The 14,653-nt window shown below is 37.1% G+C and overlaps 1 protein-coding gene and 1 non-coding gene across 2 annotated transcripts in view; both read right to left on the bottom strand.

Moving 5' to 3' along the window:
- Nucleotides 1–14,653, bottom strand: part of LOC116534920 (putative ankyrin repeat domain-containing protein 26-like protein) — a 33,826-nt gene extending 19,173 nt beyond the window's left edge. The window contains exons 1-3 of the mRNA XM_032255695.1: nt 14,610–14,653; nt 10,246–10,319; nt 7,192–7,245 (exon numbers count right to left, since the gene is read on the bottom strand). Coding sequence (XP_032111586.1) covers nt 7,192–7,245; nt 10,246–10,300 — 109 coding nt within the window. The 5' untranslated portion in view covers nt 10,301–10,319; nt 14,610–14,653. The remainder of the gene's footprint in view (nt 1–7,191; nt 7,246–10,245; nt 10,320–14,609) is intronic.
- Nucleotides 11,423–11,528, bottom strand: LOC116534959. The gene has a single exon (XR_004261971.1). It is a non-coding gene; the product is annotated as a U6 spliceosomal RNA (small nuclear RNA).

Genomic DNA, 14,653 nt, shown 5'->3' with positions numbered 1-14,653 from the left:
TTGTCTAGTGTATCTATGCCGCATATGCTATGTGCACATTAGTCACTGACTTCATCTCCTCCTGATATCCAACCAACAACATCATCAAGGCTCAGTAATCCAGGATTACCAGAAGCAGATGATCCTCCTTCTGAAGGTTAATAGTAGCCTAAGACTACATCACAATGCCTATATCATTCACCTCACTTCAACTCATTGCAGAGGCTTTGTATCATCTTCATAAGAAGAAGCGTAAGTGGAGTACAAGAAGATATTTTGAAAGAATACACACACACACACACACATAAACTTTTATTATAGCATATGTGAAGTTCTAATTAGAAAAAAAAAAGAGTCAGGCTGGCAGGGCCAGAAGAAAGCAGAGATAAGGCAAATTAGCTATGTCTTCCTTTCTTCATGGTTCAGAAATTATTTTTAAAAAGAGGAACCAAATAAGTTATAGGTCTCCTTTTCTTTATGGCCCAGGACATACAACATTCCAGCACAGATAATGTATATAAGTCACAAACTTCCTGCTTACCATCAAACACTTCAATGTATCAAACCCCACAGCAGACATTAGAATTCAAGTTAGCTCCCTGCTATTTTGGCATTATCAGTCAGCCTAAGGACAATCCTATAAAATTTCCAGCAAGTTTTTGTTTCCTGGAAGTAGGTGTTTTTCTTCCAGGCTGCCCATTGCCTTCTTGCAACATATTTTCATGCCTTCTGTAATGAATCTGCCTTAAATCCTTTTACCACCATGCCACAGGCCGAGATAGTTGGTATTATCCTATGACAGTATATTGTTATCACTGTCCTATTTTATTATTAGTTATTGTTGTTAAGCTCAGACTGTGCCTAAATCTCACATTAAACTTTATCACACATATGTATGTATAGAAAAAACATTGCATATATAGGGATGGGTAGTATGCAAACACTCAGGTATTCACCACAGGTCCTGGAACATATTCCCCATGGATAAAGGGAGACAACTGTACTTATTTTGTTATCATACAACATAACTTCTCCAACTCTTCAGTTAAAATTATTTAGTTTAGAATAAAATGCTTTATCACAAGGAAGCTAGGTCTATGGGCACCATACTATGTTTTACAGCAAAACAGAAAATCGACCAGAAACAAAGATTCTTGCAAATCACTTTCTGCAAGTCAAAGATTCAGCAAATCACATTCCAGCCAATGGAGAAGAGTTCAAGAGAAATATTAAAATGTAATCACTGTCACTAATCCTCTTTTAAGGAAGAGGCCAGTTAAATTTACTTAGTTCTAGTGAATTTCTCTGCCCTATGTATGACACAAATAAGGTTCAAATTTACCTACAATTTTACCTCCCAGGGAAAGAACCACTGAGAGATCACTTCTTTAATAGTTTGCCAGTCTGAAATGAACAAAGACTCCAAGAAATATGGGATTATGTGAAAAGTCATAATCTGCATTTGATCTGCACACTTGAATGTGATGAGGAGAATGAATCCAAGCTGGAAGACACTCTTCAGGATACTATCCAGGAGAACTTCCCCAACCTAGTAAGACAGGCCAACACTCAAATCCAGGGAATACAGAGAACACCACAAACATATTCCTCAAGAAGAGCAACCCTAAGGCACATAATCATCAGATTCACCAGGGTTGAAATGAAGGAAAAAATGCTAAGGGTAGCCAGAGAGAAAGGTCGGGTTAACCACAAAGGGAAGCTGATCAAACTCACAGTGGGTCTCTCAGCAGAAACACTACAAGCCAGAAGAGAGTGGGGGCCTATATTCAACAACCTTACAGAAAAGAACTTCCAACCCAGAATTTCATATCCAGTCAAACTAAGCTTCATAAGTGAAGGAGAAATAAAATTCTTTACAGACAAGCAATTGCTGAGAGATTTCATCAGCACCAGACCTGCCTTACAAGAACTCCTGAAGGAAGCAGTAAACATGGAAAGGATTAACCAGTACCAGCCACTGCAAAAATGTAGCAAATGGTCAAGACCATTGACACAATGAAGAAACTGTATCAACTAACAGGCAAAACTACCAGCTAGTATCAAATTGACAGGATCAAATTCACACATAACAATATTAACCTTGAATGTAAATGGGCTAAATACCCCAATCAAAAGACACAGGCTGGCAAACTGGATAAAAAGTCACGACCCATCAGTGTGCTGTATTCAGGTGACCCATTTAGTGTGCAAAGACTTACATAAACTCAAAATAAAGGGATGGAAGAAGATTTACCAAGCAAATGGAAAGCGAAAATAAGCAGGGGTTGTAATCCTAGTCTCTGACAAAGTAGACTTTAAACCAACAAAGATCAAAAGAGACAAAGAAGGATATTACATAATGGTAAAAGGATCAATGTAACAAGAAGAGCTGTCTTAAATATATATGCACCCAATACAGGAGTACCCAGATACATAAAGCAAGTTCTTAACGTCCTACAAGGAGACTTAGACTACCACACAATAATGGTGGGAGACTTTAACACTCCACTGTCAATATTAGACAGATCAATGAGACAGAAAGTTAACAAGGATATCCAGGACTTGAATGCAGATCTGGACCAAGCAGACCTAATAGACATCTACAGAACTCTCCACCCCAAATCCACAGAACATACACATTCTTCTCAGCACCACATCGCACTTACTCTAAAATTGACCACATAATTAGAAGTAAATCACTCCTCAGCAAATGCAAAAGAATGGAAATCATAACAGTCTCTCAGACCACAGTGCAATCAAATTAGAACTCAGGATTAAGAAACGCACTCAAAACTGCACAACTACATGGAAGCTGAACAACCTGCTCATGAATGATGACTGGATAAACAATGAAATGAAGGTAGAAATAAAGATGTTTTTTGAAACAAAAGAGAACAAAGACACAATGTACCGGAATCTCTGGAACACATTTAAGGCAGAGACTAGAAGAAAATTTATAGCACTAAATACCTGCATGAGAAGTGAGGAAAGGTCTAAAATTGACACCCAATTGTCAAAATTGAAAGAGCTAGAGGAGCAAGATCAAAAAAATTCAAAAGCTAATAGAAGACAAGAAATAACTAAGATTAGAGCAAAACTGAAAGACATAGAGAGATACAAAAAACCCTTCAAAAAAATCAATAAATCCAGGAGCTGGTTTTTTGAAAAGATCAACAAAATAGACCACTAGCTAGACTAATAAAAAAGAAAAAAGAGAAGAAGCAAATAGATGCAATAAAAAACAATAAAGGGGATATCACCACTGATTCCATAGAAATACAAACTACCATTAGAGATTACTACAAACAACTCTATGCACATAAACCATTAAATACAGAAGAAATGGATAAATTCTTGGACACTTGCCTCCTCCCAAGCCTAAACCAGGAAGAAGTCAAAACCCTAAATAGACCAATAAGAAGGGCTTAAGTTGAGGCAGAAATTAATAGCTTACCAACCAAAAAAAGCCCAGGTCCAGACAGGTTCACAGCTGATTTCTACCAGACATACAAAGAGGAGCTGGTACCACTCCTTCTGAAACTATTCCAAACGATCCAAAAAGAGGGAATCCTCCCCATATCATTTTATGAGACCAACATCATCCTGATACCAAAACCCGGCAGAGACCCAACAAGAAAAGAGAACTTCAAGCCAATATTCATGATAAACATAGATGCAAAAATCTTCAATAAAACACTGACAAACTGATTGCAACAGTGCATCAAAAAGCTTATCCATCACAATCAAGCAGGCTTCATCCTGGGGATGCAAGGCTGGCTCAACATACGCAAGTCTATAGACGTAATTCACCACATAAACAGAACCAAGGACAAAAACCACATGATTATTTTAATAGACGCAGAGATGGCCTTTGACAAAATTCAACAGCTCTTTATGCTAATAACTCTCAATAAACTAGGTATTGACGGAATGCATTTCAAAATAATAAAAGCTATTTATGACAAACCAACAGCCAATATCATACTGAATGGACAAAAACTGGAAGCATTCCCTTTGAAATCTGTGACTAGATAAGGATTCCTATTCAATATAGTATTAGAAGTTCTAGCCAGAGCAATCAGGCAAGAAAAAGAAATAAAGGGTATTCAATTAGGAAAGGAAGAAGTCAAATTGTCTCTATTTGCAGACGTCATGATTGTATATTTATAAGACCCTATCATCTCAGCCCAAAATCTCCTGAAACTGATAAGCAACTTCAGCAAAGTCTCAGGTTACAAAATCAATGTGCAAAAATCACAAGCATTCCTATACATCAATTTGACTTAAAGAAAGCCAAATCAAGAACAAACTGCCATTCACAATTGCTACAAAGAGAATAAAATACCTAAGAATACAACTAACAAAGGATGTAAAGGACCTCTTCAAGGAGAACTACAACGAAATAAGAGAGGACACAAACAGATGGAGAAACATTCCATGCTCATGGTTAGGAAGAATCAATAGAGTGAAAATGGCCATACTGCCCAAAGTAATTTATGGATTCAACACTATCCCCATCAAGCTACCAATGACCTTCTTCACAGAAGAAGAACTACTATGTACAGCATATCATGTCATATTTTTCTGTGATATTAGTGGTCTGCAAGAAAATATTTTAAAGATATCAGTTTCTCCAAACTGCTGATCTGTAAACTATTTCTGATCAAAACTTAAAATTTTGTCAAAACATGGCTTTTTTTTTTTTTTTTTTTTTTTTTGAGATGGATTCTCACTCTGTTGCCCAGGCTGGAGTACAGTGGTGCAATCTGGGCTCACTGCAACCACCACCTACCCGGTTCAAGTGAGTCTCCTGCCTCAGCCTCCTGAGGAGCTGAGACTACAGTCATGTGAAACCACACCAAGATAACTTTTAGTAGAAATGGGGTTTCACCATGTTAGCCAGGAAGGTCTCGATCTCTTGACCTTGGGATCCACCTGCTTCGGCCTCCCTAAGTGCTGGGGATTACAGGCGTGAGCCACTGCACCCAGCCATGGCTGCATTTTGATTCCATGTCAGAGAAAGGAAATGAGTATCCCAGTTTTTGCTGTCAGATTTTTGTTTGGGAATACATCCAGAACTGCTTATCAAGGGTTTGAATACAAAACAAGCATTTCCACAAAAACCAGTAAGAGACACTACACTTTTCCTCATGTGGACCCTTAGGTTCTGACAATTCTTGGAAAATGTTGGCACAGGAACTCACCAGTCTAGGCCTGACTCTGTGTAGGTAGCTGCCGCAGTTATAAAAATACTAGGTAGGATTTTGATAGGTGTATTCTTCCTCTCATACTTGAACACCAGAAGTACCATGTACCTAAATAGTAGACCTTACAACTCCAAAAGTGTTCTTTTGAAGAGGGTACCATCAAAGAGCTTTGAAAATATTAATTTAACTTACTTTTTAGTACTCTTACTTGTAAGAATTTATATTCTCCCTCCTTGAAATTCTCATATTTTTGAAATTTTTACAGCATCCCTTCCTCTGATAAACTCTCCTACTTTTCTCTAGCCACTGCTCAGGCTTCTTTACTAACTTCTTTTCCTCTGGGAAATGTTGATATTCCCAAGTTCTTGTCACTGCCTTCTGTTTATTCCATGTCTTTCCCGCCATGGAGAAGCTCATTTAGATGTATGATTTTGCCTACATTATTCCAAGTCTGCATCTCCAACCTCACTTCTACCTCCAGCTAGAAATGCCTAAAATTCAATTACCTACTGAAAATACCCTACATGAATATTTCATTCAACTCAACATGCACAGAAAGAGGTTAGTCCTTCCTGCTGATCTGTTGTTCTTCTCCATTCACCTGCAAATCTCCTACTCCTTCCTCATGTCCAGGTTAAATGCTAGTTCACAACCTGGAAACCCATGAATCATCTGAAATCTCACAGATTTCTCTCTGTGCCCTAAATTTATACATTCAATAATCACTAACTCATATTATCTCTATCTCTTTTCTGCCTCTGCTTTATATTTTTCCACTGCCACTGGTTCTTAACTACTAGCTTTTATAGGCTACCAACTATTAATATTATTTCTTAAATTAAAAAAACAAGCAAAACAAATGAAAAATGCAAAAATCAAGAGAAAAACAAACATTTTAAAATTACTAAGTAGCTTTCTGACATCACTTATTTCACCATGGCTGGGTGAAAACCTCATAATGGATTGATGCTAGTCTAAGGGTTGGCGACAAGGAAGTTATAGCTTTGGCTACTGCAAAAGCTTCCTTTGTCTTCCAGTCTCTTTATGTGGTACCTTCCATCTAGCCTCCATATGAGGAGTCATCCACTACAGGCCACAGGCCAAGCCCAGCCTACCTAATGGTTTTGTAAATAAAGTTTTGTAACTGCTTTTACACTACAATGGCAGGGTTGAGTAGATATGGCAGAGACCACGTGGCCTAAAATATTTCCCACCTGATCCTTTACGTAAAAAGCTTATGAATACCATAATCAGAATGTCCTAATACCCAAATCTAATCTTGTGACTTTTGTTCTCACAATTCTATAATGAATTCCTACAGAAAACATTTGCTGTCTCCCTACCTAATGACCATTTATTTTTTTCTTGCTGGAGAACCACAAGTCTATTTGAGTATTTACCATCCTAATATCGCTCCCCATCCTCAACAAGAGAAATGACTATTCTAATCTAATCACAGTAATTGCATATGTTTTCCCAGTGCCTGGTTTAGGAATAAGCATGTGGTGTAACCAAGCCAATAAAATGTGAAAGAAAGCTCACTGCAAGCTTCTGACTTTTCTCTCTATTTCAAAGAAACATGGAAAGAAAAGCAGCCCTTCCAGCCTTCAGAAATTGTATTGTGAGAACATGATGTTAGGAGCTACTGCTAATTAGCCAGCCATGAAAGGAGGAATGAACAAAACACTGCCAACAGCACAGCTGAAATAGGAAGACCAAATGGGACCCAGTGTTATCACTGAACCGGCCACCAAAGCAACTCTGCTTCCTACTGTTTTAGTCACTGTTAATCAGGTCCTTTGGTATTTGCAGCCCAAAGCACTCCACCGGGTAAATTTCCCATAGCCTACAGGTAAGATCTACTCAGTTTTATAGTATTAAAAAGCCCATCAGGAGCTTGCCTTACCTAAGTTTTTCCCTCATTCCCAACCACTCTCATTTCAGTTTCTGCAACAGCAAAACAGGGCCACTCATAAACCCTGCAAAGTTCACTCAAGCCTTTTACCTTTTGCACCTGCTGCTCCTTCTCCCAAACATGCCATCTTGTTTGATGTTCCTTCTGCCAAAAACACAAACTTGTTAGATGTTCCTTCTGCCCACATCATCCTTCTGCCTCTTTATCAAGAAAAGGTCTACCCCTTCTGCATGCTTACCTGAAATCCTACCCCACTTTTTAATAGCTTTCATTCCTCACCACATGCTTAAAGTGTCTGGCACATATTTAACATAATAAATGATCATTAGATGCTTCCAGATGGCATCTAGCACACAGTAGAAGGCACTGAATGAAGTAGCACATAACATAAATGAAAATGATCGTAACAAGCTCCTGTTTTTTGTTTGTTTGTTGAAATGGTCTTACTCCATTGCCCAGGCTGCAGTGCAGCCTCCAAGTCACTGGGACTACAGTTGCATGCTACCATGCCCAGCTAACTTTTTCATTTATTTTTATTTTTAGTAGAGTTGAGGTCTCACTATGTTGCCCAGGCTGGTCTCAAACTCTTAGGCTCAAGCAATCCTTTTGCTTCAGCCTCCCAAAGTGCTGGGATTATAGGTATGAGATACCATGCCCAGCCCTGACTGTATTTTTTTTTGAGATGGAGTCTCTCTCTGTTGCCCAGGCTGGAATGCAGTGGTGCAATCTCAGCTCACTGCAATCTCCATCTCTAGTATTCATGCAATTCTCCTGCCTCGGCTTCCCAAGTAGCTGGCATTAGAGGCATGTACCACCATACCTGACTAATTTTTATATTTTTAGTAGAGACAGGGTTTTGCCATGTTGGCAAGGCTGGTCTCGAACCCCTGACCTCAGGTGATTCACCTTCTTCGGGCTCCCAAAGTGCTGGGATTACAGGCCTGAGCCACCACACATAGTCCAACTGTATTTTTAAATGTTTTTATTTTGTAACATGGAAAAAAAGCTTACTCTCTAAAAGACACTTGATAGTTTGTTAAATGGACCAAGTATATAAATGAATAAAAACATTTTCTTTGAAAATTGTCAGCCAGGTACAGGGGCTCATGCCTGTAATCTCAGCACTGTAGGAGGCCAAGGCAGGTGGATTACCTGAGCTCAGGAGCTCAAGACAAGTCTGGCCAACATGGTGAAACCCTGTCTCTACTAGAAATACAAAAATTGGCCGGTCATGGTAGCAAGCATCTGTAATCCCAACTACTTGGGAGACCGACGCAGGGAGAATTGCTTGAATCCGGAAGGCAGAGGTGGCAGTGAGCCAAGATCACACCACTGCACTCCAGCCTAGGCAACAAAGTGAGACTCCATCTCAAAAACATAATAATAATGATAATAATCTTGAAAAAATCACAGATATGAAATAAGGACTGCTGTAGTCTATTATGAGCACCTTAAAGACCAAGACTGGCCAGGCACAGTGGCTCACACCTGTAATTCCAGAACTTTGGGAGGCCAAGGTGGGCAGATCATGAGGTCAGGAGATCGAGACCATCCTGGCTAACACTGTGCAACCCCGCCTCTACTAAAAATACAAAAAAATTGGCCGGGGTGGCGGCACGTGCCTGTGGTCCCAGCTACTCAGGAGGCTGAGGCAGGAGAATCACCTGGACCCGGGAGGTGGAGGTTGTGGTGAGCCGAGATTGCGCCACTGCACTCCAGCCTGGGCGACAGAGTAAGACTTCATCTCAAAAAAAAAAAAAAACAAAAAGACCAAGACTATGTGTTTGTCACCTGTGGCTTGCAAAATCTAACTTATAAAAGTTATTTGATTAATATGTACTAAATTAAAAGTGTCCTCATACAGTTCAGACTGTACAATGTATTAGGTGTCACATCTAGGTAGCATAGCAGCATTTTTGTTATTGTGAAGCACTTTTATTATAATTTGTTGAGCCTAGAGTTTGGCCATTGGGTATTCATTACAATAACCTTTGGGCTACTAGTAACAGAGAATTTTGTTCTAACAAAATTACTGCTATCATAACAATTAACTAGTGGATCTTGTTTTAATGAAGTAAATGTATCTCATTCAATTTCAAATTAGGAAGAACGAAGTCAATACGTTTTCAACAAGAAATTCCTTTTCTGACTTCTACACTTGGTATCTTTAAAAAACAATCTTCTATTAGTATTAGTGCCCACTGGATAAGTTTTTCGGTTCTTAGTGACATTTGTTTATGTTACCAAAAAGGTATTGTTGAGTTCCCAGTTTTAAAAAGTTACTTTTTTGGTGTGACATAAATCACTATGTAATACAGTCGACCTTTGAATAACAGGAACTTGACCTGCAGCGGTGTAATTATATGCAGATTTTCTTCTACCTCTACCACCTGAGACAGCAGGACCAATCTTCTTCCTCCTTCTTCTCAGCCTACTCAACTTGGAGAGGATGAGGATGACCTACTTCCACTTCCACTTAATAAATAGTAAATATATTTTTATTCCCTATGATTTTGTTAATAACCATTTTTATCTACCTCACTTTCTTATAAGAATATAATATGGTAACACATGTAACATACCAAATGTCTTAACTGACTGTTTTTGGTCAATAGTCACCTATTAGTAGCTAATTTGGGGGGAAGTCAAAAGTTATACACATATTTTCAGCTGCACAGGGGATCAGTACCCCTAAATCCTATGTTGTTCAAAGGTCAACTGTAATTGATATTTATTTACTAAACAAAAACCATTTATTTTAAAAATTAAATAGACGCTCCAATTTCATTAACACATTCCATTTGTTATAATGAGACTATAAATAAAACATACCACATACTAACTTAAAAATCTTTTTTCTTATTTATACAAAAAATATCTAATTGTAGATTTTAGGGACTACAATTAAAGAAATGATTCCTTTCAGATAATACTGTTTGAGATTATGAATTATCTACACATAACTTTCTTAATAATTCTGAAATCTAACCTACTAAGAAGAAACTTAAAACACACATACATATATGTATACTATGCAATTTACATAGTGAGTTTTTAAGCTGCTCTTTGGTAATTAAAACTTCCTTACTCTTATTTGTTAATCTATGGTAAGACCACCAAGAGTAATTTACCTGGAAGTCTTACCTGGATTGCTATTTTGAGGATTTCCAGCTGTATTATTTTCTTTGTATTCAGACATTAGTTGGTGAATGCTATGTCTAAAAATGCAATAAGTAAAATTACTATTTTAAAACTGATATAAAAACAATTACCAAATATATTAAATTCTTAGAGTATTTCAAATAATATTGGTGTTAATTTTAGAACTTTAATTATCCCATATACTTCTCATTTGTAAGCTCTACAAACTTCTCTTTAAGCTTCTAATTAAAGAAGAAAAAAAGTAAGATGAAGTACCCATGAATATAGTTCAGTACATTAACTTGCATTAGCCTGACATAAGGGAAAGCATCCTAACTCAGAAAAAGTCCTAGCTCTATAGTCAAAAGCTATCAGTTCTTGGGTAAGTTGCTTTTGTTAGGTTCAATGTCTTCTTCTAAAAAGTGAGACTTTTATTGTCTTGTTTCACTAGGTTGTTATAAAAATTTAATGAGATAACATGTTTTGAATGCTCAGAAAAATAGTGAAGCAATGAAATAATTTGTTCTTGAACTTTATTGGTGAAACTGTCTTGGAACTGCAAATAAAGTCCAATGTGTTTTTTATATGTTCTAATATTGAAACATTGTGTTTTTGGGGAAATGTTATTAAATCCTAACTTTGTCTATTAGGTGTTCTACTCTTTGTGGCTTTTAATTTAGGGCATCTCATATATTTCATAGTTTGTAACTACATTTATTTACAAACATATTATCTCATTAATTAGATAACATAATTGTCCACTGTTACTGAGCTCATCAATCACAGCAAGGGCAGAAAACTAATGGATATCAAGACCTGCCTTGGACTATGATTCTACTTTACAGACTCAAACTCCGAGCCAGTAGATCTTTGTAGAATGATGCTTAATCTCCATGTTTACCTCCGTTTGACACAAAAGATAAAACTATTTTTTTAAGTTCCATGAAGGAGATGCAAGGTGACATTTTCTCATTTCTGAGATACATACTAATAATATATTTGCACACAACATCCCCATGCTTTACTCAGCTCCATTCTCATTCCATAGATCACTCTATGTGAATATTTTGGTAGTGAAGATCACAATTTCACTATTAAGTGTGCCAGCCATTTTGCTTTGACTCATCCTGTTTCCTTGGAGCTAATCAGAAAATTGTCAAAGGACCTTCCAGGAACTGCACAAAATATGAACCACCTCATGAATTTGTGTGTCATCCTTATGCAGGAGCCATGTTAATTTTTCTGTATTATTCCAGTATTAGTATGTGAGCTGCTGAAGTAAGCATAAAACCCTACATTATACGTGAATACTCATCAGTCATGGATGAGGCTTAGCTCTGATAAACCCAATAAACCTACTTGAGATTCAGAGAATTCTGTTGAATGGCTTCCTGTGAGGTAGAATATGAAAATATTTTTAAAACTTAAGGTAGAAATGCAAAGAACTTGGGAGATTTTCACTATTGTGGAAAACAGATTACTTGAGGATAAAACTACAAATTGGAAAAAAAAAAAAAAAGAAAAAGAAAAGAAAAGAAAAAAACCCCACAAATTGGCACCCAAGCTGTGGGGAAGGATAATATAGAACCTTCCACTCCTAAGAAAATGTGCTAAACGGGATATAAAGGAGCCTCAGGGTACAATGGAGTAAGAAAACACTGATCTCTTTCTGCAACATAATTTGATCCTCTTTGACAGTTTAGAACAATCTCAACTAATATTTGATAGAGAAAAGACTAACAAGGCCTCCAAGGATAACTTACCATGAAGTCCTGGGCTATGTCTAGGCTAAGATGGGGGCTCCACATAAGGTTTTGAATGTGGAAGAAGTTTGGTCAATTTTCTCACCACGTGTGTGGCTAAAGCTAGAATGCCCAGCTGTCGGAGCAGGATGCTTTGGGAATAACGGCTGAGCATACATATTTGTTAACTAAAAAAAGTTGTAACTATAAAGTCTATGTATGAATCACCATGAAACCTGAGTACTCTGAAGCAGTAAGTGAATCCTGATGGAAAAGTCAAGCATTAACAGACTGTAGAACCATTTTCCATGGCAATAATGCAGGAAAAGAATCAATGGAAACAATAGAATGGTTTACAATGTTGTTTTCTTCCCTTCCTTCTCACTGGTAAAGAATTGTCTATTTTTTTTCTTTTTTTTCTTATTGTACTTAGGAAACCCCTTAGGTTCTTGAAAAATTCAAGGAGGAAGGTATAAGAGACAGCCCTCAGAAGACAGTACAAGATTTTCTGCTAAACTGAACATTTTAAGACCCAAATAACTAATTAGAAAAACCAGAGATGTGGCACTATTTTTATCCTGTGCATGTGGCTATACTTGGAGTAAATGGGGCAATGACTGGATCTCTAAGACAAAGATCTCAAAAGTCCTGAGATAAAGAATTCTGCACCCATTGATACTTCTAACCAGTCTAGTAGCGTTTTGCCTGATTTCTGGCTGATAAAGTGGACTGTCACCACAAGATGACCTGAATTAAACTATAAAATCTCACCTGATATATAGGATACAATAGCTATAATTATTTTAAGCTGCAGTTTAGTGTAAGCTAGCCTTCTAATGTAAAAACTTGCCTAGTAAAAGGACTAGAAATGACATAATTTTCTGCAGTCCATCCAGACAGATCTTGAGAAAACACATCAGCATTTTGCTGAAGAAGGCTGACTATACTTGCTGATGTGCAATGTACAGCAAGAACGAGGGCTGTTCGAAAATACCAGAGAGATAACTTCTTTCTTAGGAACTTTAAGAAAAGTATTTAAAAAGCTAATTTGATATTCTTTGCCAATTTAATATCTTGCCTGTTCATGTAGAATTAAACATTTACATGTACTAACAAACATAAGCATCTTGGGTGCCTAAGTGTTCATCTTCATAAATTACCACCAATGCTAAAAAAAGGAGGGGGGACAAAAAGGAAGCCTCTTGTCTCAGTAGGGTATTATGTCATAGAAGTTGCTAACTTAAAGTTCTTTGATGAGCAAGAAACTATGCTGAGGTCACTTATCTAATGTAAGCAAAGATTTAAAGACAGATATGTTGTAATTCAAAACCAGCTAGGGGTCAGATAAGTAAGAGCTGTCTGCAGGCAGGAAACGATAATAATGGTAGTAATCACAGTAGTTTCAGTTGATGATGCCTAAACACATGTGCTAGGCACTGAATTAAATGCTACAAATACATACATATATATATATAATCTTTCTTCCACACAATCACCCTTGAAGGATATATATTATCCTCCTTTTCATATAGAAAAACATATTTAGTGATAAGTAATGTTTCCAGCTCACATACCTAAGAAGAGAGAGAGCTAGGACTTAAACCCAGTCTTGTGTGAAACTAAAGCCTAGCTCTTTTCTCTTTATTACCCACCTATGGCTTGTCTTCCTTAGAAGAAAAGGCTATTCATTTAAAGCTATATTTTCTCCCTCTTCCCATAGCAATTACAAATAAAATCATCAGAGCTAGGAACAGTGGCTCAAGCCAGTAATCCCAGTGCTTTGGGAGGCCAAGGAGGGCAGATCACGAGGTCAGGAGATCGAGACCATACTGTTCAACATGATGAAACCCCGTCTCTACTAAAAATACAAAAAATTAGCTGGGCATGGTGGTGCATGCCTGTAGTCCCAGCTGTTTGGGAGGCTGAAGCAGGAGAATCATTTGAACTCGGGAGGCAGAGGGTGTAGTGGGCCAAATTGTGCCACTGCACTCCAGCCTGGGGTGACAGAGCGAGACTCTGCCTACAATAAAATAATAATAATAATAACATCAAAATATACTAGAAATGAAATAGAAGAAAACCAATGAACCCAAAGTACCTGGTAACAGCAATTAACAGCCATGTAGGAACAACTTAACATTACTATTTTTCAAAGGAAGCAACTTAAAAAGTCATCTAGAAGAAAAAATGATTTTCAATGCCTATTTATGTCTAATACAGCATGTTTAAAGGAAGAGCATATAAGAAACAGAGGTTAAAAAAACTACTATGAAAGGGTTAAGAAGTTCAATATTTATTAAGTCTTAAAGTATACTAAAAGTTAAAATCCACATTTCATAAAACTAATAAAACCAATACCAAAACCCTTTGGTCAGATCATATGACCAAAAACATCACATTACAAATAACAAACACCAGTCAATATAATAAGAAAAGATGAATCCTACTATATACTGTTCTCTATGTTGCCCAGCCTAGTTTTTCTACTTAACCAATAATTTGTGTTGATATTTTTTACTGTATCACAATAATTATGTTAATCTTATTAATCTAATATTTCTAACTAGAGACTGTTATCACTATAGAATATCAGCCAGCTTTTTTAAAAAAAACTAATTACTGTACCTTTCAGACTTAACTGCAGTTAAATTTTCTTCTCGCTTTATTAA

Source organism: Sapajus apella, unplaced genomic scaffold (genome assembly GCF_009761245.1).
Source record: "Sapajus apella isolate SASKATOON/1434 unplaced genomic scaffold, GSC_monkey_1.0 scaffold90, whole genome shotgun sequence".
Taxonomy (NCBI): Eukaryota; Metazoa; Chordata; class Mammalia; order Primates; family Cebidae; genus Sapajus; species Sapajus apella.
Note: the sequence above shows the minus strand (reverse complement) of the source record. Positions and strands in the feature narration are given on the sequence as shown.